This window comes from Salvelinus alpinus, chromosome 30 (assembly GCF_045679555.1).
Source record: "Salvelinus alpinus chromosome 30, SLU_Salpinus.1, whole genome shotgun sequence".
NCBI lineage: Eukaryota > Metazoa > Chordata > Actinopteri > Salmoniformes > Salmonidae > Salvelinus > Salvelinus alpinus.
In genome coordinates, this window is record NC_092115.1 from 2,133,361 (window position 1) to 2,157,795 (window position 24,435).

Genomic DNA, 24,435 nt, shown 5'->3' on the forward strand with positions numbered 1-24,435 from the left:
TGAATAGAATCAGGACCCCCCCCGTCCCTTCATTCTGAATAGAATCAGGACCCCCCCGTCCCTTCATTCTGAATAGAATCAGGACCCCCCCGTCCCTTCATTCTGATCTGGTCCTAGATCAGCAGTCCTATTCCGAGGTTTATGAATACGGATCAGATCAGTAGATCAGATCACTGTTCCAGCTGTGTCTGGTAGTAGAGACGTCATCTCTGAACAGAAGAGATCCAATAAAATAACATGTATTGTTCAGTGTAAAACAAACAGGGAAGATCTGATACAGATAACTTCAACAGAAACATGACAATGAGGCTGATTATTATTTACATTCAAAACTAGATTCAACTAGTGTAAGAGACACTGTGTGATAGTAACTCCATGCACGTCCCCTCTAATGGAAGAGATTTGATGGTAACTCCCTCCCGCCATGCTTGAAGGAGAACAAACTGAGCAGAGGCAGGTAGAGAATTGACAAACAACCAAGGATGGCAATAAAGAACATATTTGGAATCTGACAGTGATGTCATCAGTCATGTGTGTGTTTCCCTGACGACGCGGCTGCGGTTGGCGTGGAGCTGAGCCAGCTGGGATCTGAAGCCGCCGCTCTTCTTCCTGGGCTCCTCCTCCTGTGGGGGCTCCTCCTCCTGCTGGGTTATGGTTTCCATGGTAACGGAGGAGGGGAACACCTGGAAGGTGAGGACCCTGCGTGTATGCTCCAGACCACTGTCATCACTGCTCTCCTGCTGGTCACACCATACACAATGGAGATTTAACGCTAACCGCTAGGGATGTGGTTTTATTAACTTAATCATTTGAAATGTCATTGTATATCCCTGTATGTAACAATGTCACATGGATTAGAATTTAATTTAGACAAAGGCCAGTGTTATCAAAGGCCAGTGTTATCAAAGGCCAGGGTTATCAAAGGCCGGGGTTATCAAAGGCCGGGGTTATCAAAGGCCGGGGTTATCAAAGGCCGGGGTTATCAAAGGCCGGGGTTATCAAAGGCCGGGGTTATCAAAGGCCGGGGTTATCAAAGGCCGGGGTTATCAAAGGCCGGGGTTATCAAAGGCCAGGGTTATCAAAGGCCAGGGTTATCAAAGGCCAGGGTTATCAAAGGCCAGGGTTATCAAAGGCCAGGGTTATCAAAGGCCGGGGTTATCAAAGGCCGGGGTTATCAAAGGCCGGGGTTATCAAAGGCCGGGGTTATCAAAGGCCAGGTTTATTAAAGGCCATTGTTATTAAAGGCCAGTGTTATTAAAGGCCAGTGTTATCAAAGGCCAGGTTTATTAAAGGCCATTGTTATTAAAGGCCAGTGTTATTAAAGGCCAGGTTTATTAAAGGCCAGTGTTATTAAAGGCCAGGTTTATCAAAGGCCAGTGTTATCAAAGGCCAGTGTTATCAAAGGCCAGTGTTATTAAAGGCCCGGTTTATTAAAGGCCAGTGTTATTAAAGGCCAGTGTTATTAAAGGCCAGGTTTATTAAAGGCCAGTGTTATTAAAGGCCAGTGTTATTAAAGGCCAGTGTTTATTAAAGGCCAGGTTTATTAAAGGCCAGTGTTATTAAAGGCCAGTGTTATTAAAGGCCAGGGTTATCAAAGGCCAGGGTTATCAAAGGCCGGGGTTATCAAAGGCCAGGTTTATTAAAGGCCATTGTTATTAAAGGCCAGTGTTATTAAAGGCCAGGTTTATTAAAGGCCAGTGTTATTAAAGGCCATTGTTATTAAAGGCCAGGTTTATTAAAGGCCAGTGTTATTAAAGGCCAGGGTTATCAAAGGCCAGGGTTATCAAAGGCCAGGTTTATTAAAGGCCAGTGTTATTAAAGGCCAGTGTTATTAAAGGCCAGGTTTATTAAAGGCCAGTGTTATTAAAGGCCAGTGTTATTAAAGGCCAGTGTTATTAAAGGCCAGTGTTATCAAAGGCCAGGTTTATTAAAGGCCATTGTTATTAAAGGCCAGTGTTATTGAAGGCCATTGTTATTAAAGGCCAGGTTTATTAAAGGCCAGTGTTATTAAAGGCCGGGGTTATCAAAGGCCGGGGTTATCAAAGGCCAGGTTTATTAAAGGCCATTGTTATTAAAGGCCATTGTTATTAAAGACAATTGTTATTAAAGGCCAGGTTTATTAAAGGCCAGTGTTATTAAAGGCCAGGTTTATTAAAGGCCAGGTTTATTAAAGGCCAGTGTTATTAAAGGCCAGTGTTATTAAAGGCCAGGTTTATTAAAGGCCAGTGTTATTAAAGGCCAGTGTTATTAAAGGCCAGGTTTATTAAAGGCCAGTGTTATTAAAGGCCATTGTTATTAAAGGCCAGTGTTATTAAAGGCCAGTGTTATTAAAGGACAGGTTTATTAAAGGCCAGTGTTATTAAAGGCCAGGTTTTTTAAAGGCCAGTGTTATTAAAGGCCAGGTTTATTAAAGGCCCGGTTTATTAAAGGCCAGGTTTATTAAAGGCCCGGTTTATTAAAGGCCAGTGTTATTAAAGAACCGGTTTATTAAAGGCCCGGTTTATTAAAGACCAGTGTTATTAAAGGCCCGGTTTATTAAAGACCAGTGTTATTAAAGGCCAGGTTTATTAAAGGCCAGGTTTATTAAAGGCCAGGTTTATTAAAGGCCAGGTTTATTAAAGGCCAGTGTTATTAAAGGCCAGTGTTATTAAAGGCCAGGTTTATTAAAGGCCAGTGTTATTAAAGGCCAGGTTTATTAAAGGCCAGTGTTATTAAAGGCCAGTGTTATTAAAGGCCAGGTTTATTAAAGGCCAGTGTTATTAAAGGCCAGGTTTATTAAAGGCCAGGTTTATTAAAGGCCAGTGTTATTAAAGGCCAGGTTTATTAAAGGCCAGTGTTATTAAAGGCCAGGTTTATTAAAGGCCTATACATTTGATTTGTTAACAGCAGCGCTAGATAGAACTTTGTGAAATAACGCAAATCTTGGCTACCTACCGCCTTTCCATCGGGATCGCTATGGAGAGCACTGCTATGGAGACCACTGCGGTTGAGACTGTTGCTTTGGATGCATGTTCCCGCCCTCTGACGACTTCCTCTGGACCTCTTCTTCCTCTTCCTCCCTCTGCTCACAGCCTGGCTCTCATATCTCCTCAGGTTCCTACACACAAGGTGTTTGTTACTTCAGTGTGTGTGTGTGTGTTAAATTGAACCTTTATTTAACTGTGTTACCTCAGGTTGTGAGTGTGTGTTACCTCTGTAGGAAAATGTGTGGTCTGGAGCAGGCTGGCTGTTCTCCCCTGGTCTGCTCTCTGTGTCGAATCCGGCCCAGATGGATCCACAGCCTCCTGACAACAACAATATTGAGGGTTGCACGCACGCACGCACGCACGCACGCACGCACGCACGCACGCACACACCTCTCTCTTACCCTTTAACGTTCTGTGGTCTTCTGGGTGTCCACTTCTTCATGAGAACCCATTGGTCACATGACAAGGAAGTGGGATCTGATAGACCAATCAGAGAGAAGGGCTATTAGAATCAGACATCTGCACCTGCTCAGTAGGTTTGTTTTGCTAGGCAACACTCGGTGCAGGACTTCTCTGACGGGGTGGGTGTGTTTGTGTGTGTTCACCATTGTCTGTTAGTTTGTCCAGCGGAGGGTGTCTTCTCCTCTTGGCTTCTCTGTGAAGTCTCTGACAGGTCGAACACAGACCAGGGGGAAGACTTAGTGGAGTGGCCTGAACCACGAAGGAGGGGCCAGAGACAATGCTGTCCAATGAGCAGCAGGATTCAGCGTCTGACTCTATGCCTCTTTCCGTCTGCCCCGCCACCATTCCACCAATCACAGCCTTTCCCTGGCTGACTGACAGCTCTAGCGGTGATGACCCACATTCTGAGACACTGTGGTTTCCATTGGGATGGTTAACCAGGTCATGATCCGTGGCCTCGTCTGAGATCACGATGCTTGAGTCAGCAGATTCCCAGCCCGGCCCTGCCCCTTCACCCTGCCCTCGCCGCCCACTACTCCTCCTCCTCATCCCCGGCTGGGCAGCAGGATCACTGGAGCCCCAGGCTTCCGAGGCCTTGTTGGAGGCTGAGCGACTCAGTCTGGATGGACGCATGGAGCTTCCCCACCTCACACAATACTGCAGATTCACCTGCAACACAGGGAGATCATTACACACACAAACCCTGCAGATTCAGCTACAACACAGGGAGATCATTACACACACAAACCCTGCAGATTCAGCTACAACGCAAGGAGATCATTACACACACAAACCCTGCAGATTCAGCTGCAACACAGGGAGATCATTACACACACACACACCCTGCAGATTCACCTGCAACACAGGGAGATCATTACACACACAAACCCTGCAGATTCAGCTGCAACACAGGGAGATCATTACACACACAAACCCTGCAGATTCACCTGCAACACAGGGAGATCATTACACACACAAACCCTGCAGATTCAGCTACAACACAGGGAGATCATTACACACACAAACCCTGTAGATTCAGCTACAACACAGGGAGATCATTACACACACAAACCCTGCAGATTCAGCTACAACACAGGGAGATCATTACACACACACACACCCTGCAGATTCAGCTACAACACAGGGAGATCATTACACACACAAACCCTGCAGATTCAGCTACAACACAGGGAGATCATTACACACAAACCCTGCAGATTCAGCTACAACGCAGGGAGATCATTACACACACAAACCCTGTAGATTCAGCTACAACACAGGGAGATCATTACACACACAAACCCTGCAGATTCAGCTACAACACAGGGAGATCACACCCCCTTGTTCTGGACTAGAACAACAAGGTCTGAAGGAGAAGTAGCTAAATAGCAAGTTGCCATTTCAGACAAAAGATGTGGTATATTACCTGTATAAAATATAAGGCCATGTTTATATGAGCCTCTTTCAAACAGCCTCTTATTTACCACTTTCTTGCAGGTAGACCCCTTTTATACATATCAGTGGGTAACTAGCAGGGAGGGGTGGGGGGGTGTTGTTAAAGTAACTGTCCAGTGTTTCCAGATTTCTTTTAAATATGACCTATAATTAATTACAATACTAAACATTTTAATTTAGTATGTTAAAAAGCAGCTTCTCTGTGTTGGAATGGTGTGGGCATACGTACCCCAACAACAAAAAGGGCGTATACCGGTCGTTAAATATACTCATGCAGGTAGACCGCTGATTGGCCAGCTCATCAGGAAGGAAATCCTCCTCTATGAGGAAATAGCAAGCATTTCTAAAACTGTCTGTTTGAGATACATGTTTTAGGTTGGGTTTTTAAGTGGTTTTTTTCTCAAATGTATGCCTTGGCCACAAATATGAGTATAGGTTAAGTCAACAACATTATTTGAGTGTGAGTTAACAGAATAGTAACTTAAGGTTAGATTTTCACTGGACAGTTGGTTTAAACCATGGGGGTTGTTTGCACTTCAAATTAGGGAGGTGTTTTAAACAATGGAGGTGTCAAACATCTACCTGCAAAAAAAGCAGAGGCATTCACACAAACCCAATTCCTGTATTTTGGTTACAGGGTCTGAAAATGCAGGAATCTTGACTAGTTCTTTCAAATCAAATCAAACCCACTCTAGGTGGGTTTCAAATGTATCATGTTTTTTGTCTTACCCCTATCCGTTTCAAATATACAAAAAAACAGCCATAAACTTGTGGGATTCTGGTATGTGTATGAAAGGGATATAGTTAAATAACGATGTGTGAACTTTTCCTGTTGAAAAGCGATATCCCAAGTATAAATACTGTAAAGTACACACACTAAAGGGTAAAACAATATGTTTAGTAAAAGGGTTTAGAAATGTGCAAACTTCAAGGAGTAAGGCTTTCAAGGTGTTGAGGATCAATGAAGAGTTCAGATGTGCCTTTTGTTAACTAAACAAGGTGTTAAATGGAGGTGAAAAGGAGACATGAGTAGTACTTTAATGTTGTGCTTCTAGCTGCCTACCCTGATGTAGCCACCGGTCTCACCTCCTTGACTTCCTTGGTCTGTCGAATATTGAGACCTGTGAATAAAAGGACCAACTGTTTGCTGCCTAGCTAGCTATTGCCACTAACGTTACTTCCGTCGGTTGTTGTAGCTAACATGCTGCTAGCTAGCTAAGGTAAATGACTGCACTCAAATCTGACCAGCTAGCTACAACAAATGCCCAGCTAGCTAGTTGACTAAGCTAACATAGTTAGCTAACTTTTTGTTGTGTTTATGTTAGCCATCAGCGTCAAAACAGTACTGTATTAGCTGGCTAACGTTACTTACTGAGTCTCAAAATGTTCATAGTCTATCCGTTTAGAAAGAATCATGTCCGTTGTCTCCTGCTTTGAGCTTGCTAACTACCGTAACTAGATGTATGAAAGCAACAGACGGCGAGTGAAAGCAGATTTCGGTTAGGATCGAGGCCACAACAACTCACCCACAGACAGCACCTCTCTCGCGCAAAGCGCAATTCGAACTTCAGCGCATGCGCAATGGTGACGTGTTGGTCTCCAACGAACGGCTCTTTTTTTTTTTTACGGAACTTTTTGATGAACGTCGAGAACCGAATAGCATTGGGTAAAAGAGCCGTTCATTCGACTCCCTGATTTGCATTCTACTGCTTTTTTAGCTTAAAAAAACAACGTTTTTCTGCAGATAAATTACAACATAGAGTGGGCGAATCCTAAAGTGGGCGAATCCTCACTGCAGAAACAATACATTGTGTCGAGAGCGTGTCAATCTAGTCCACTCTGATTTTTTTCAGAGCATAAAAACAGATGCACAATCGAGCGCATCCTGTCGGCAACTGCACCGCCCTCAACCTCAAGGCTCTCCAGAGGGTGGTGCGGTCTGCACAACGCATCACCGGGGGCAAACTATCTGCCCTCCATGACACCTACAGCACCCAATGTCACAGGAAGGCCAAAAAGATCATCAGGGACAACCACCTGAGCCACTGCCTGTTCACACTGCTACCATCCAGAAGGCGAGGTCAGTACAGGTGCATCAAAGCATGGACCGAGAGACTGAAAAACAGCTTCTATCTCAAGGCCATCAGACTGCTAAACAGCAATCACTAACTCAGAGACGCTGCTGCCCACATTGAGACCCAATCACTGGCCACTTTAATAAATGGATCACTAGTCACTTTATACAATGCCACTCTAAATAATGCCACTTTAATAATGTTTACATATCTTACATTACTCATATCACATGTATATAATTGTATTTTATACCATCTATTGCACCTTGCCTATGCCTCTTGGCCATCGCTCATCCATATATTTATATGTACATATTCTCATTCACCCCTTTAGATTTGTGTGTATTAGGTAGTTGTTGGGAATTGTTAGATTATTTGTTAGATATCACTGCACTGTTGGAACTAGAAGCACAAGCATTTCGCTACACTCGCATTAACATCTGCTAACCATGTGAATGTGACAAATACAATTTGATTTGTTTTGATAAAAAATAAATGCAGGCCATGTAATAATTGGGACAGGCAAAAACCCAATTGAATGTGCATTTCACAATCTGACATAATGGACGCTTACCTTTTGGGCTTTACATTGGAGATTTGCAAATTTGTTCATTCTATGTCGGTTTTTAAATAAAGGTTAAATAAATAAAATAAAAATTAAGCATTTTAAACGAAGAACCGTTTGGGAGTCAAATGAGCCGGCTCTTCTAACGTGAATGGAGCCAGCTGATCCGTCTCAGGAATGCCCATCTCTAGCGCCAAAGATCGACCACAGCCTCTCGTCATAGAGGACTGAACAAGCAAGGAGGTGGGCAGAGCCAAGCACCAGATCCTATTGGCGCGTTCTAGCATAGATCTGCATATTTTCGTTAGGAAACGCCTACTATGTGAAGTGTGCGTGTCCAATCACTAAATTAGCTTTTTGCACTCCTTCTAAACAACGATATTTTTTACAACTTTTGCAAAGTGTAAAGTCTCTAAAACTTAGTCCACTCTGTTCATAACAGATTCTAGTTTTCGGATAACTGTATTGAGACACGCTTTTTAATAAATTAGGAAATTTGCATTATTGGGCTTCCTCTCGGAAACACCAAGCGAATACTTCACATTTATACGTCTAGTTGTTCTATCTGTGACAGTACTGTGCAGTGAGTGTGGTGTTCCTGTAAACATGGCTGGGACTACATGTCAGATATAACCAATGAGGTAGAGGATGAGAGGCCCAAGACGGAAGTGCATGCAAGTAATGTCTTATGACTTGTTCGGAACGAGAAGGAAAATGGTTGCTAATTCGTGGATAAAAGTGGACCTTAACAGTGGATGATATCCAGGTAATTGAGTGGGAATGATCACTGGGGCGGTGGTTGCTGGTGGACCCGGGGTCACAACAGACAAGGAAGAAAATATGACATATGAGGGCCTCCTGAGTGGCCCGGGTAGAACATATTATGAGGGCCTCCTGAGTGGCCCAGTAGAACATATTATGAGGGCCTCCTGAGTGGTCCAGTAGAATATATTATGAGGGCCTCCTGAGTGGTCCAGTAGAATATATTATGAGGGCCTCCTGAGTGGCCCAGTAGAATATATTATGAGGGCCTCCTGAGTGGTCCAGTAGAATATATTATGAGGGCCTCCTGAGTGGTCCAGTAGAATATATTATGAGGGCCTCCTGAGTGGTCCAGTAGAATATATTATGAGGGCCTCCTGAGTGACCCAGTAGAATATATTATGAGGGCCTCCTGAGTGGCCCAGTAGAACATATTATGAGGGCCTCCTAAGTGGCCCAGTAGAACATATTATGAGGGCCTCCTGAGTGGTCCAGTAGAATATATTATGAGGGCCTCCTGAGTGACCCAGTAGTACATATTATGAGGGCCTCCTGAGTGGCCCGGGTAGAACATATTATGAGGGCCTCCTAAGTGGCCCAGTAGAACATATTATGAGGACCTCCTGAGTGGCCCAGTAGAACATATTATGAGGACCTCCTAAGTGGCCCAGTAGAATATATTATGAGGGCCTCCTGAGTGGTCCAGTAGAACATATTATGAGGACCTCCTGAGTGGCCCAGTAGAACATATTATGAGGGCCTCCTAAGTGGCCCAGTAGAACATATTATGAGGGCCTCCTGAGTGGCCCAGTAGAACATATTATGAGGGCCTCCTAAGTGGCCCAGTAGAACATATTATGAGGGCCTCCTGAGTGGCCCAGTAGAACATATTATGAGGGCCTCCTAAGTGGCCCAGTAGAACATATTATGAGGACCTCCTGAGTGGCCCAGTAGAACATATTATGAGGACCTCCTAAGTGGCCCAGTAGAATATATTATGAGGGCCTCCTGAGTGGTCCAGTAGAACATATTATGAGGACCTCCTGAGTGGCCCAGTAGAACATATTATGAGGGCCTCCTAAGTGGCCCAGTAGAACATATTATGAGGGCCTCCTGAGTGGCCCAGTAGAACATATTATGAGGGCCTCCTAAGTGGCCCAGTAGAACATATTATGAGGGCCTCCTAAGTGGCCCAGTAGAACATATTATGAGGGCCTCCTAAGTGGCCCAGTAGAACATATTATGAGGGCCTCCTGAGTGGCCCAGTAGAACATATTATGAGGGCCTCCTAAGTGGCCCAGTAGTACATATTATGAGGGCCTCCTAAGTGGCCCAGTAGTACATATTATGAGGGCCTCCTGAGTGGCCCAGTAGAACATATTATGAGGGCCTCCTAAGTGGCCCAGTAGTACATATTATGAGGGCCTCCTAAGTGGCCCAGTAGTACATATTATGAGGGCCTCCTGAGTGGCCCAGTAGAACATATTATGAGGGCCTCCCGAGTGGCCCAGTAGAACATATTATGAGGGCCTCCTGAGTGGCCCAGTAGAATATATTATGAGGGCCTCCTGAGTGGCCCAGTAGAATATATTATGAGGGCCTCCTAAGTGGCCCAGTAGAACATATTATGAGGGCCTCCTAAGTGGCCCAGTAGAACATATTATGAGGGCCTCCTAAGTGGCCCAGTAGAACATATTATGAGGGCCTCCCGAGTGGCCCAGTAGAACATATTATGAGGGACTCCTGAGTGGCGCTGGCACTGCATCGCACTGCTAGAGGTATCACTACAGACCCGGTTTTGATCCCAGGCTGTGTTGCAGCCGGCCGCGACCGGGAGACCCATGAGGCGGGGCACAGATGTCCGGGCTAAGGGACGGTTTGGCTGAGAAGGAGCTGAGTGTAGATGGAAGCAGTGTGGTGAGGACCGCTGAGCTCAGAGATGGAACCTGACTAGAGTATGGATGTAGTACCTGTGGTGAGGACCGCTGAGTTCAGAGATGGAACCTGACTAGAGTATGGATGTAGTACCTGTGGTGAGGACCGCTGAGCTCAGAGATGGAACCTGACTAGAGTATGGATGTAGTACCTGTAGTGAGGACCGCTGAGTTCAGAGATGGAACCTGACTAGAGTATGGATGTAGTACCTGTAGTGAGGACCGCTGAGTTCAGAGATGGAACCTGACTAGAGTATGGATGTAGTACCTGTGGTGAGGACCGCTGAGTTCCTGAGATTGAGATTGAGTGAGATTTGTGGAAAGGATGGATCCTTGCATTTTGGCTGATCCATATGTGGTGTCAGGTTGGGTGGAGAAGAGGTTGGGGACTGTTGAGTTGGTTGAGAGTAACTCGGAGTGGATTAGTGATGATTTATTGTGTTTCTTCAGTCCAGAGGGAGCGGGCGCTCTGATCAAATTCCAGAGGACGTCCTCCAGCCTATCATTGTCCTCCCAATCAAAGGATCAGAGAATGAATCTGGTACTGAAAACATAAGCTACAGCTAGCTAGTGCAATTAACAACTGCAGTGCATAAAACGTGGTGGGTAGTTGACTCAGAGAGAAAGACAATTCCTTACATTAGCCTATTGAAACACCCTGCTCAAACAGAGGGATGCTATGTTAGCTAGCTGGCTATAACAGAGGGATGCTATGTTAGCTAGCTGGCTATAACAGAGGGATGCTATGTTAGCTAGCTGGCTATAACAGAGGTATGCTATGTTAGCTAGCTGGCTATGACAGAGGGATGCTATGTTAGCTAGCTGGCTATGACAGAGGGATGCTATGTTAGCTAGCTGGCTATAACAGAGGGATGCTATGTTAGCTAGCTGGCTATAACAGAGGGATGCTATGTTAGCTAGCTGGCTATAACAGAGGGATGCTATGTTAGCTAGCTGGCTATAACAGAGGGATGCTATGTTAGCTAGCTGGCTATAACAGGGGGATGCTATGTTAGCTAGATGGCTATAACAGAGGGATGCTATGTTAGCTAGCTGGCTATAACAGAGGGATGCTATGTTAGCTAGCTGGCTATAACAGAGGTATGCTATGTTAGCTAGCTGGCTATAACAGAGGGATGCTATGTTAGCTAGCTGGCTATAACAGAGGGATGCTATGTTAGCTAGCTGGCTATAACAGAGGGATGCTATGTTAGCTAGCTGGCTATAACAGAGGGATGCTATGTTAGCTAGCTGGCTATAACAGAGGGATGCTATGTTAGCTAGCTGGCTATAACAGAGGTATGCTATGTTAGCTAGCTGGCTATAACAGAGGTATGCTATGTTAGCTAGCTGGCTATAACAGAGGGATGCTATGTTAGCTAGCTGGCTATAACAGAGGGATGCTATGTTAGCTAGCTGGCTATAACAGAGGGATGCTATGTTAGCTAGCTGGCTATAACAGAGGTATGCTATGTTAGCTAGCTGGCTATAACAGAGGTATGCTATGTTAGCTAGCTGGCTATAACAGAGGGATGCTATGTTAGCTAGCTGGCTATAACAGAGGGATGCTATGTTAGCTAGCTGGCTATGACTTTCCAACACAACACTGGATCTCTTCCAAGTCAAGTTAAGCTTTGGGTTTTATTAATGTATTAATAAATACATTTATTAATGCCACTGGGGCTCACCGGTGTAACTGCTTACTGACTAAACACTGTAACGTTACTGCATGATTGTAGCGGGTTTACTAGCACGATAGTTCTATTAGCTATGTTGACTATGACGTTACTTTAGCTAATATGGGGACAACGATGTCGGCTGTGTGTAGGGGTTTGGCTTGGAATTTTTTTTCTCCGCCTGGTAGCATACAGCTGATGTGTTGTTCATTGAAGTCCACAAGCGAAGGGAAGATGCAGGCAAGAGTGTGCAAGACGGTATTGAATGACAATGTCTGTCACCGCAATTTTTTTCTCTTGTGTGCACCTACATTGTAAACTTTCATTCATAGGCTAGGTTGTAGCAACCTCATGATGGGTAGAGGGAAAATTAGAGTATCGGATGGGATGCGTCTGAATCCACCGCATCTGCCTATGTAACACTTCCTGCATCTACCTATGTAACACTTCCTGCATCTGTCTATGTAACACTTCCTGCATCTGTCTATGTAACACTTCCTGCATCTGCCTATGTAACACGTCCTGCATCCACCTATGTAACACTTTCTGCATCTGCCTATGTAACACTTCCTGCATCTGCCTATATAACACTTCCTGTATCTGCCTATGTAACACTTCCTGCATCTGCCTATGTAACACTTCCTGCATCTGCCTATGTAACACTTCCTGCATCTGCCTATGTAACACTTCCTGCATCTGCCTATGTAACACTTCCTGCATCTGCCTATATAACACTTCCTGTATCTGCCTATGTAACACTTCCTGCATCTGCCTATGTAACACTTCCTGCATCTGCCTATGTAACACTTCCTGCATCTGCCTATGTAACACATCCTGCATCTGCCTATGTAACACTTCCTGAATCTGCCTATGTAACACTTCCTGCATCTGCCTATGTAACACTTCCTGCATCTGCCTATGTAACACTTCCTGCATCTGCCTATGTAACACTTCCTGCATCTGCCTATGTAACACTTCCTGCATCTACCTATGTAACACTTCCTGCATCTACATATGTAACACTTCCTGCATCTACCTATGTAACACTTCCTGCATCTGCCTATGTAACACTTCCTGCATCTACCTATGTAACACTTCCTGCATCTACCTATGTAACACTTCCTGCATCTACCTATGTAACACTTCCTGCATCTACCTATGTAACACTTCCTGCATCTACCTATGTAACACTTCCTGCATCTACCTATGTAACACTTCCTGCATCTACCTATGTAACACTTCCTGCATCTGCCTATGTAACACTTCCTGCATCTACCTATGTAACACTTCCTGCATCTACCTATGTAACACTTCCTGCATCTGCCTATGTAACACTTCCTGCATCTACCTATGTAACACTTCCTGCATCTACCTATGTAACACTTCCTGCATCTGAGGTGACAGAGCTACAGCTGTGTTTGTCAGACCATGAGACATTCCCGAAAATCTGTCTTCTCACAAAATCATCTGTAGAGTCAGAACGGTTTGACAAAATACAATATTATGACCACTCTATGGAAAGATGAGACTCTGATGGCGCAGCGGTCTGAGGCAGCGGTCTGAGGCACTGTAGTTCATGGTTTAAATACAGGCTGCATCACATCCGGGCGTGATTGGGAGTCCTATTGGGCGGCGCACAATTGGCCCAGCGTCGGGGAAGGCCGTCATTGTAATTAAGAATTTGTTCTTAACTGACTTGCCTAGTTAAATATAAATAAAGTTGGTACAGCTTCTGTACCAACTGTCTAAAGTGAACAGTTTGGGTTACACACTAAAATGATCCCTCTGTGGAAAGGTGGGAATCTCACATACAGTACCAGTCAAAGTTTGGACACACCTACTCATTCAAGGGTTTTTCTTTATTTTTACTATTTTCTATATTGTATAATAATAGTGAAGACATGAAAACAATGAAATAACACATATGGAATCATGTACTAACCAAAAAAGTGTTCTTCACCCTTTGCCTTGATGACATCTTTGCACACTCTTGGCATTCTCTCAACCAGCTTCATGAGGTAGTCACCTGGAATGCATTTCAATTAACAGGTGTGCCTTGGTAAAAGTACATTTATGGAATTTCTTTCCTTCTTAATGCATTTGAGCCAATCCGGACAACAGGCCCTCCGATTTGACACACTGAACTCTGTCTGAGAAGTAGTTGGTGAACCAGGCGAGGCAGTCATTTGAGAAACCAAGGCTATTGAGTCTGCCAATAAGAATGTGGTGATTGAGTCGAAAGCCTTGGCCAGGTCGACGAATACGGCTGCACAGTAATGTCTCTTATCGATGGCGATTATAATATCGTTTAGGACCTTGAGCGTGGCTGCGGTGCACCCATGACCAGCTCGGAAACCAGATTGCATTGGTGTGGGGTTGTGGGTGGTGTGGTGAGGTGTGTTGGGGTGGGGAAGTGGGGTGTGTTGATGTGGTGTGGGGTGGTGTGTTGGGGTGTGTTGATGTGGTGTGGGGTGGTGTTGGGGTGTTCTGTGGTGTGTTGTTCTGGTGTCTTGTGGTGTCTTGTGGTGTGTTGTGGTGTCTTGGTTGTGTTGTGGTGTCTTGTGTTGTGATGTCTTGTGGTGTGTTGTGATGTCTTGTGGTGTGTTGTGGTGTGTTGTGTTGAAGGTCCTCCAATACCAATAGAGAATTAGTATTTAAATGACAACAGTAACCCAGGTCTGGTAAACCTCCAGACAGGATACATATGGTTCACAGCTAACAAATTAAAACCAGGTGCAGATGCACGCGTGCACGCACGCACGCACGCACACACACACACACACACACACACACACACACACACACACACACACACACACACACACACACACACACACACACACACACACACACACACACACACACACAACACACACACACACACACACACACAGAAAGGTCTGGTTTCACCACAGCTGGCTTTATTACATAATTTTCAGTTTACAACAAATGCATTTTCAGTGTGATTTGTGTGTGTGTGTGTGTTTAGTGTGTGTAAGCGTGTGTGTTTGTGTTTCTCTGTGTGTGTGTGTGTGTGTGTTGGGTATAGGTGTAGGTGTGTTGGATATATGTAACTACCGATCTGTGTGTGTGATGTCTAAATGACTGTCTGATCTAGAATAATAACAGATAAGAGACACTTTCACTGAAAACATACGACTTTGTAAGTCAAAGCCTTTTAAACTTAAGACTGTTTTTGAACTTAAGACTGTTTGAAAAGTTAAGACTGTCTGAAAAGTTAAGACTGTTTGAAAAGTTAAGACTGTTTGAAAAGTTAAGACTGTTTGAAAAGTTAAGACTGTTTGAAAAGTTAAGACTTTTTGAAAAGTTAATACTGTCTGAAAAGTTAAGACTGTCTGAAAAGTGAAGACTGTTTTGCCAGACATTGACACTGTGTGTAACTCCTTCCACTAGAATATCACATTTAGTGTAAAATACAGACGTACTGATACAGACCTCACAGAGAGGGATCTCTTATAGAAAAACACAATACAAAAATCAACAACAACAACAATGGACCTACAGCTGCAACATCTTACACATTCAATATCAGTAACTCTCTGATAAGAGAGGCTTTGGTTGTTTGCGCTCATCTAGTTAATGGTGGAATCTGTCATTTAACTAATTTAAAAGATTCAACAATCTGGAGTCTCTTGTGTCTTTCGGACGAGCTAGAAGTTTAGCTTCCAAGTTCTGCCATTTTGCTAAAACCTAGAAACCCACAGAGCACCATATGACTTTAATTCAAAACCCACAGAGCACCTTTTTGTTTATTTTTCATAACTGAAAAGATTCTTACGGACTGCAGCTTTAACAGCTCGTTAGAACACAGCTCGTTAGCTCTAACGAGCTGGTTAGCTCATTAGCAGACCCAGCGGATGAAGCGTTCGAAGAAGGTGGGTTTCCCCAGCGTGGCGTAGTCCTCTCCTCTGAAGATGGCCGACGTGTCTCCCAGGGCAACCTTCCTCAGCACTTCCTGGTCCGTGTCGGTCCCCATGGCGATCACCGTGGGAATACCCTCGGCCCGCCGCATGGCTGAGACACCCTCCTCCAGGCTGTCGCCCGCGGTGATGCCGTCGGTGATAAAGACGAAGGACAGTTCAGCGTTACGACGTGCCAGGCGACTGCCCTGTAGACCACACAGAGAGACAGTACAGTTATACAGCGTTAGGACTGCCAGGCGACTGCCCTGTAGACCACACAGAGAGACAGTACAGTTATACAGCGTTAGGACTGCCAGGCGACTGCCCTGTAGACCACACAGAGAGACAGTACAGTTATACAGCGTTAGGACTGCCAGGCGACTGCCCTGTAGACCACACAGAGAGACAGTACAGTTATACAGCGTTAGGACTGCCAGGCGACTGCCCTGTAGACCACACAGAGAGACAGTACAGTTATACAGCGTTAGGACTGCCAGGAGGCTGCCCTGTAGACCACACAGAGAGACAGTACAGTTATACAGCGTTAGGACTGCCAGGCGACTGCCCTGTAGACCACACAGAGAGACAGTACAGTTATACAGCGTTAGGACTGCCAGGAGGCTGCCCTGTAGACCACACAGAGAGACAGTACAGTTATACAGCGTTAGGACTGCCAGGCGACTGCCCTGTAGACCACACAGAGAGACAGTACAGTTATACAGCGTTAGGACTGCCAGGAGACTGCCCTGTAGACCACACAGAGAGACAGTACAGTTATACAGCATTAGGACTGCCAGGCGACTGCCCTGTAGACCACACAGAGAGACAGTACAGTTATACAGCATTAGGACTGCCAGGAGACTGCCCTGTAGACCACACAGAGAGACAGTACAGTTATACAGCGTTAGGACTGCCAGGCGACTGCCCTGTAGACCACACAGAGAGACAGTACAGTTATACAGCGTTAGGACTGCCAGGAGGCTGCCCTGTAGACCACACAGAGAGACAGTACAGTTATACAGCGTTAGGACTGCCAGGCGACTGCCCTGTAGACCACACAGAGAGACAGTACAGTTATACAGCATTAGGACTGCCAGGAGACTGCCCTGTAGACCACACAGAGAGACAGTACAGTTTTACAGCATTAGGACTGCCAGGAGGCTGCCCTGTAGACCACACAGAGAGACAGTACAGTTATACAGCGTTAGGACTGCCAGGAGACTGCCCTGTAGACCACACAGAGAGACAGTACAGTTATACAGCGTTAGGACTGCCAGGAGACTGCCCTGTAGACCACACAGAGAGACAGTGCGGTTATACAGCATCAGGAGTATTGAAAACAGGGGAGGGTGCTGGAGTATTGAAAACAGTGGAGGGTGCTGGAGTATTGAAACCAGTGGAGGGTGCTAGAGTATTGAAAACAGGGGAGGGTGCTGGAGTATTGAACAGTAGAGGGTGCTAGAGTATTGAAAACAGGGGAGGGTGCTAGAGTATTGAAAACAGGGGAGGGTGCTGGAGTATTGAACAGTAGAGGGTGCTAGAGTATTGAAAACAGGGGAGGGTGCTAGAGTATTGAAAACAGGGGAGGGTGCTGGAGTATTGAACAGTAGAGGGTGCTAGAGTATTGAAAACAGGGGAGGGTGCTAGAGTATTGAAAACAGGGGAGGGTGCTGGAGTATTGAACAGTAGAGGGTGCTAGAGTATTGAAAACAGGGGAGGGTGCTAGAGCATTGAAAACAGTGGAGGGTGCTGGAGTATTGAACAGTAGAGGGTGCTAGAGTATTGAAAACAGTGGAGGGTGCTAGAGTATTGAACAGTGGAGGGTGCTAGAGTATTGAAAACAGTGGAGGGTGCTGGAGTATTGAACAGTGGAGGGTGCTAGAGTATTGAAAACAGTGGAGGGTGCTGGAGTATTGAAACCAGTGGAGGGTGCTAGAGTATTGAAAACAGGGGAGGGTGCTGGAGTATTGAAACCAGTGGAGGGTGCTAGAGTATTGAAAACAGGGGAGGGTGCTGGAGTATTGAACAGTAGAGGGTGCTAGAGTATTGAAAACAGGGGAGGGTGCTAGAGTATTGAAAACAGGGGAGGGTGCTGGAGTATTGAACAGTAGAGGGTGCTAGAGTATTGAAAACAGGGGAGGGTGCTAGAGTATTGAAAACAGGGGAGGGTGCTGGAGTATTGAACAGTAGAGGGTGCTAGAGTATTGAAAACAGGGGAGGGTGCTAGAGTATTGAAAACAGGGGAGGGTGCTGGAATATTGAACAGTAGAGGGTGCTAGAGTATTGAAAACAGGGGAGGGTGCTAGAGTATTGAAAACAGGGGAGGGTGCTGGAGTATTGAACAGTAGAGGGTGCTAGAGTATTGAACAGTAGAGGGTGCTAGAGTATTGAACAGTAGAGGGTGCTAGAGTATTGAAAACAGGGGAGGGTGCTAGAGTATTGAAAACAGGGGAGGGTGCTAGAGTATTGAAAACAGGGGAGGGTGCTGGAGTATTGAACAGTAGAGGGTGCTAGAGTATTGAAAACAGGGGAGGGTGCTAGAGTATTGAAAACAGGGGAGGGTGCTAGAGTATTGAAAACAGGGGAGGGTGCTAGAGTATTGAAAACAGGGGAGGGTGCTAGAATATTGAAAACAGTGGAGGGTGCTGGAGTATTGAAAACAGGGGAGGGTGCTGGAGTATTGAATAGTGGAGGGTGCTGGAGTATTGAAAACAGGGGAGGGTGCTGGAGTATTGAACAGTGGAGGGTGCTGGAGTATTGAACAGTGGAGGGTGCTGGAGTATTGAACAGTGGAGGGTGCTGGAGTATTGAACAGTGGAGGGTGCTGTAGTATTGAAAACAGGGGAGGGTGCTGGAGTATTGAAAACAGGGGAGGGTGCTAGAGTATTGAAAACAGGGGAGGGTGCTGGAGTATTGAACAGTGGAGGGTGCTGGAGTATTGAAAACAGGGGAGGGTGCTAGAGTATTGAAAACAGGGGAGGGTGCTAGAGTATTGAAAACAGGGGAGGGTGCTAGAGTATTGAAAACAGGGGAGGGTGCTGGAGTATTGAAAACTGGGGAGGGTGCTGGAGTATTGAACAGTGGAGGGTGCTAGAGTATTGAAAACAGGGGAGGGTGCTAGAGTATTGAAAACAGGGGAGGGTGCTGGAGTATTGAAAACAGGGGAGGGTGCTAGAGTATTGAAAACAGGGGAGGGTGCTAGAGTATTGAAAACAGGGGAGGGTGCTGGAGTATTGAAAACAGGGGAGGGTGCTAGAGTATTGAAAACAGGGGAGGGTGCTAGAGTATTGAAAACAGGGGAGGGTGCTGGAGTATTGAAAACAGGGGAGGGTGCTGGAGTATTGAAACAGGGGAGGGTGCTGGAGTATTGAAAACAGGGGAGGGTGCTGGAGTATTGAAAACTGGGGAGGGTGCTAGAGTATTGAAAACAGGGGAGGGTGCTGGAGTATTGAAACAGGGGAGGGTGCTGGAGTATTGAAAACAGGGGAGGGTGCTGGAGTATTGAACAGGGGAGGGTGCTGGAGTATTGAACAGTGGAGGGTGCTGGAGTATTGAAACAGGGGAGGGTGCTGGAGTATTGAAAACAGGGGAGGGTGCTGGAGTATTGAACAGTGGAGGGTGCTAGAGTATTGAACAGTGGAGGGTGCTGGAGTATTGAAACAGGGGAGGGTGCTGGAGTATTGAAAACAGGGGAGGGTGCTGGAGTATTGAACAGTGTAGGGTGCTAGAGTATTGAACAGTGGAGGGTGCTGGAGTATTGAAACAGGGGAGGGTGCTGGAGTATTGAAAACAGGGGAGGGTGCTGGAGTATTGAACAGGGGAGGGTGCTGTAGTATTGAACAGTGGAGGGTGCTACAGTATTGAAAACTGGGGAGGGTGCTGGAGTATTGCATAGTGGAGGGTGCTAGAGTATTGAACACTGGGGAGGGTGCTAGAGTATTGAACAGTGGAGGGTACTAGAGTATTGAACAGTAGAGGGTGCTGGAGTATTGAAAACAGTGGAGGGTGCTAGAGTATTGAACAGTGGAGGGTGCTAGAGTATTGAACAGTGGAGGGTGCTAGAGTATTGAACAGTGGAGGGTGCTAGAGTATTGAAAACTGGGGAGGGTGCTAGAGTATTGAACAGTGGAGGGTGCTGGAGTATTGAACAGTGGAGGGTGCTAGAGTATTGAACAGTGGAGGGTACTAGAGTATTGAACAGTGGAGGGTACTAGAGTATTGAAAACAGTGTAGGGTGCTAGAGTATTGAACAGTGGAGGGTACTAGAGTATTGAACAGTGGAGGGTACTAGAGTATTGAACAGTGGAGGGTGCCGGAGTATTGAACAGTGGAGGGTGCTAGAGTATTGAACAGTGGAGGGTGCTAGAGTATTGAACAGTGGAGGGTACTAGAGTATTGAACAGTGGAGGGTGCCGGAGTATTGAACAGTGGAGGGTACTAGAGTATTGAACAGTGGAGGGTGCTAGAGTATTGAACAGTGGAGGGTACTAGAGTATTGAACAGTGGAGGGTGCCGGAGTATTGAACAGTGGAGGGTGCTAGAGTATTGAACAGTGGAGGGTGCTAGAGTATTGAACAGTGGAGGGTACTAGAGTATTGAACAGTGGAGGGTGCTAGAGTATTGAACAGTGGAGGGTACTAGAGTATTGAACAGTGGAGGGTACTAGAGTATTGAACAGTGGAGGGTGCCGGAGTATTGAACAGTGGAGGGTGCTAGAGTATTGAACAGTGGAGGGTGCTAGAGTATTGAAAACAGGGTGGGCATCATTTTGACCCCATCTTAATGAGATATTTTTTATGTTTATATAATTTGTTTTGAGAATACAATATAGCTCAGTATTTGAATGATTTATTTTATACAGGGGTTTTTGCTCATCTTTATCAGGGTTCGGGTTTATCAGGGGTGATAATTATGGATCTGACTGTACCTGTGACATCACCAGGTTGTTGACAGCGTGTGTGCGTAACGTGTACCTGTGACATCACCAGGTTGTTGACAGCGTGTGTGTGTAACGTGTACCTGTGACATCACCAGGTTGTTGACAGCGTGTGTGCGTAACGTGTACCTGTGACATCACCAGGTTGTTGACAGCGTGTGTGCGTAACGTGTACCTGTGACATCACCAGGTTGTTGACAGCGTGTGTGCGTAACGTGTACCTGTGACATCACCAGGTTGTTGACAGCGTGTGTGCGTAACGTGTACCTGTGACATCACCAGGTTGTTGACAGCGTGTGTGCGTAACGTGTACCTGTGACATCACCAGGTTGTTGACAGCGTGTGTGCGTAACGTGTACCTGTGACATCACCAGGTTGTTGACAGCGTGTGTGTGTAACGTGTACCTGTGACATCACCAGGTTGTTGACAGCGTGTGTGTGTAACGTGTACCTGTGACATCACCAGGTTGTTGACAGCGTGTGTGTGTAACGTGTACCTGTGACATCACCAGGTTGTTGACAGCGTGTGTGTGTAACGTGTACCTGTGACATCACCAGGTTGTTGACAGCGTGTGTGTGTAACGTGTACCTGTGACATCACCAGGTTGTTGACAGCGTGTGTGTGTAACGTGTACCTGTGACATCACCAGGTTGTTGACAGCGTGTGTGTGTAACGTGTACCTGTGACATCACCAGGTTGTTGACAGCGTGTGTGTGTAACGTGTACCTGTGACATCACCAGGTTGTTGACAGCGTGTGTGTGTAACGTGTACCTGTGACATCACCAGGTTGTTGACAGCGTGTGTGTGTAACGTGTACCTGTGACATCACCAGGTTGTTGACAGCGTGTGTGTGTAACGTGTACCTGTGACATCACCAGGTTGTTGACAGCGTGTGTGTGTAACGTGTACCTGTGACATCACCAGGTTGTTGACAGCGTGTGTGTGTAACGTGTACCTGTGACATCACCAGGTTGTTGACAGCGTGTGTGTGTAACGTGTACCTGTGACATCACCAGGTTGTTGACAGCGTGTGTGTGTAACGTGTACCTGTGACATCACCAGGTTGTTGACAGCGTGTGTGTGTAACGTGTACCTGTGACATCACCAGGTTGTTGACAGCGTGTGTGTGTAACGTGTACCTGTGACATCACCAGGTTGTTGACAGCGTGTATGATGGCGCTGCCCAGAGAGGACGCGGAGTCCATGTAGCTCATCCCAGCCAGCGAATCAGCGATCACCGTTAGATTGTGCGTGAGCGAAAACTCCACCCTCTGTTCTGACTGGCCGCCGTACTGCAGCAGGGCCACGCGGGCGTTCCTGTTGTCTGATTCGCCGTTGGCCAGGGTGAGGCGGCGCGCCACGTTCTCGATGAACTCCTTGGCTCGGCGGTGGTTCTCCACTCCCATCCTCTCTGACCCGTCCAGCATGAACACAAGGTCCACAGGGCGCTGGATACAGCTGGCCACCGCTGGTTCTGAAACACACACACACACACACACGTTGAAGGGACACACACACGTTGAATTTAAGAACACACCCGAAGTCGTAAAATGTCTAGCTAGTAATTTGTTATACTAAAAAGCTAGCAAGAGGTTGCATAGCAACAGCATCAACTTTCGGTAGATAGGTGAAGAGCTATTACGCTCAACTGAAAGGATACCGCTCGTTTACAGTATAGTAAAATGAACTACTAGTGTATAGTATGTAGTATACAGGGATTAAGGAAGTGTTTTAAGAGTTTCAAGTGCTTCAAAGTGACAAAAACGGTTCAACATCACAGCCATTATGCAAAATGTTGCATTGATGTGTCTAAAACTGCAGTTCCCAGCCAACTTAACAGGATTTTTAAAAACCAAGATCGAGAATTGTAGCTATTCACTAACCTTAGGGACAAGCTTAGCGATATGATTAGTGGCTTAATTTACAACAGGAAAGCTTATCTACTCTAGCAGTTGTAATACCTAACAATGTTAGCTTCCTCAATATGGTTGCCGGTACACCCAATATGGCCGCCGGTACACCCAATTTGTCCGCCGGTACACCCAATTTGTTTGCCGGTACACCCAATATGGCCGCCGGTACACCCAATTTGGTTGCCGGTACACCCAATATGGCCGCCGGTACACCCAATTTGGTTGCCGGTACACCCAATATGGTTGCCGGTACACCCAATATGGCCGCCGGTACACCCAATTTGGTTGCCGGTACACCCAATATGGCCGCCGGTACACCCAATTTGGTTGCCGGTACACCCAATATGGCCGCCGGTACACCCAATTTGGTTGCCGGTACACCCAATATGGTTGCCGGTACACCCAATTTGGTTGCCGGTACACTCAATTTGGTTGCCGGTACACCCAATATGGTTGCCGGTACACCCAATATGGTTGCCGGTACACCCAATTTGGTTGCCGGTACACTCAATTTGGTTGCCGGTACACCCAATATGGTTGCCGGTACACCCAATATGGTTGCCGGTACACCCAATATGGTTGCCGGTACACCCAATTTGGTTGCCGGTACACCCAATTTGGTTGCCGGTACACCCAATATGGTTGCCGGTACACCCAATATGGTTGCCGGTACACCCAATTTGGTTGCCGGTACACTCAATTTGGTTGCCGGTACACCCAATATGGTTGCCGGTACACCCAATATGGTTGCCGGTACACCCAATATGGTTGCCGGTACACCCAATATGGTTGCCGGTACACCCAATATGGTTGCCGGTACACCCAATATGGTTGCCGGTACACCCAATATGGTTGCCGGTACACCCAATATGGTTGCCGGTACACCCAATATGGCCGCCGGTACACCCAATATGGTTGCCGGTACACCCAATATGGCCGCCGGTACACCCAATATGGTTGCCGGTACACCCAATATGGTTGCCGGTACACCCAATATGGTTGCCGGTACACCCAATATGGTTGCCGGTACACCCAATATGGTTGCCGGTACACCCAATATGGCCGCCGGTACACCCAATATGGTTGCCGGTACACCCAATATGGCCGCCGGTACACCCAATATGGCCGCCGGTACACCCAATATGGCCGCCGGTACACCCAATATGGCCGCCGGTACACCCAATATGGCCGCCGGTACACCCAATATGGCCGCCGGTACACCCAATATGGCCGCCGGTACACCCAATATGGCCGCCGGTACACCCAATATGGCCGCCGGTACACCCACCAAGCACGTTACTTAATCGTTCTTCCTTTCTAATCTGTGAAATCCCGTTCTACCTTTATAGTTTGTTAATTCTTTAAATCTCTGGTTTTATTATCATTGTTCAGCCTCAGGGTGATGGGATGTCATGTTAATGTAAACATTTAAATGTTTTCCACGTCAAAGCACATTTGGTTATTTATTGCCAATCGAGGAAGTACAGAGAACGAGTTAATGTTAGTTAAGGTTAGTTAATGATAGTTAAGGTTAGTTAATGTTAGTTGAGGTTAGTTAAGGTTAGTTAAGGTTAGTTAATGTTAGTTAAGGTTAGTTAAGGTTAGTTAAGGTTAGTTAATGTTAGTTAAGGTTAGTTAATGTTAGTTAAGGTTAGTTGAGGTTAGTTAAGGTTAGTTAAGGTTAGTTACGGTTGGTTAATGTTAATTAAGGTTAGTTAAGGTTAGTTAATGTTAGTTAATGTTAGTTAATGGTAGTTAAGGTTAGT

General features: G+C 46.1%; 2 protein-coding genes across 9 annotated transcripts in view; both read right to left on the reverse strand.

Moving 5' to 3' along the window:
- Nucleotides 1–223: 223 nt before the first annotated feature.
- On the reverse strand, nucleotides 224–6,415 carry LOC139559964 (uncharacterized). 8 transcript variants are annotated; one of them, XM_071376457.1, is made up of 7 exons: nucleotides 6,256–6,403; nucleotides 5,970–6,004; nucleotides 3,572–4,097; nucleotides 3,368–3,443; nucleotides 3,192–3,284; nucleotides 2,935–3,097; nucleotides 224–740 (listed from the first exon to the last, which is right to left on the reverse strand). In XM_071376457.1, exons 1-7 carry the CDS (start codon nucleotides 6,272–6,274, stop codon nucleotides 528–530), a joined length of 1,125 nt encoding a protein of 374 aa, XP_071232558.1. In that variant the 5' UTR covers nucleotides 6,275–6,403; the 3' UTR covers nucleotides 224–527. The 8 variants fall into 8 exon arrangements, with proteins under 8 accessions (XP_071232558.1, XP_071232557.1, XP_071232555.1 ...); XM_071376456.1 differs by having other exon boundaries at nucleotides 3,572–4,085; nucleotides 5,947–6,004; XM_071376454.1 differs by having other exon boundaries at nucleotides 224–737; nucleotides 5,947–6,004.
- Nucleotides 6,416–14,794: 8,379 nt separating this feature from the next.
- LOC139560230 (collagen alpha-2(VI) chain-like) overlaps nucleotides 14,795–24,435 on the reverse strand; it is a 52,465-nt gene continuing 42,824 nt past the window's right edge. The window contains exons 27-28 of the mRNA XM_071376810.1: nucleotides 21,896–22,230; nucleotides 14,795–16,024 (exon numbers count right to left, since the gene is read on the reverse strand). Of these exons, the coding sequence (XP_071232911.1) occupies nucleotides 15,758–16,024; nucleotides 21,896–22,230 (602 nt within the window). The 3' untranslated portion in view covers nucleotides 14,795–15,757. The remainder of the gene's footprint in view (nucleotides 16,025–21,895; nucleotides 22,231–24,435) is intronic.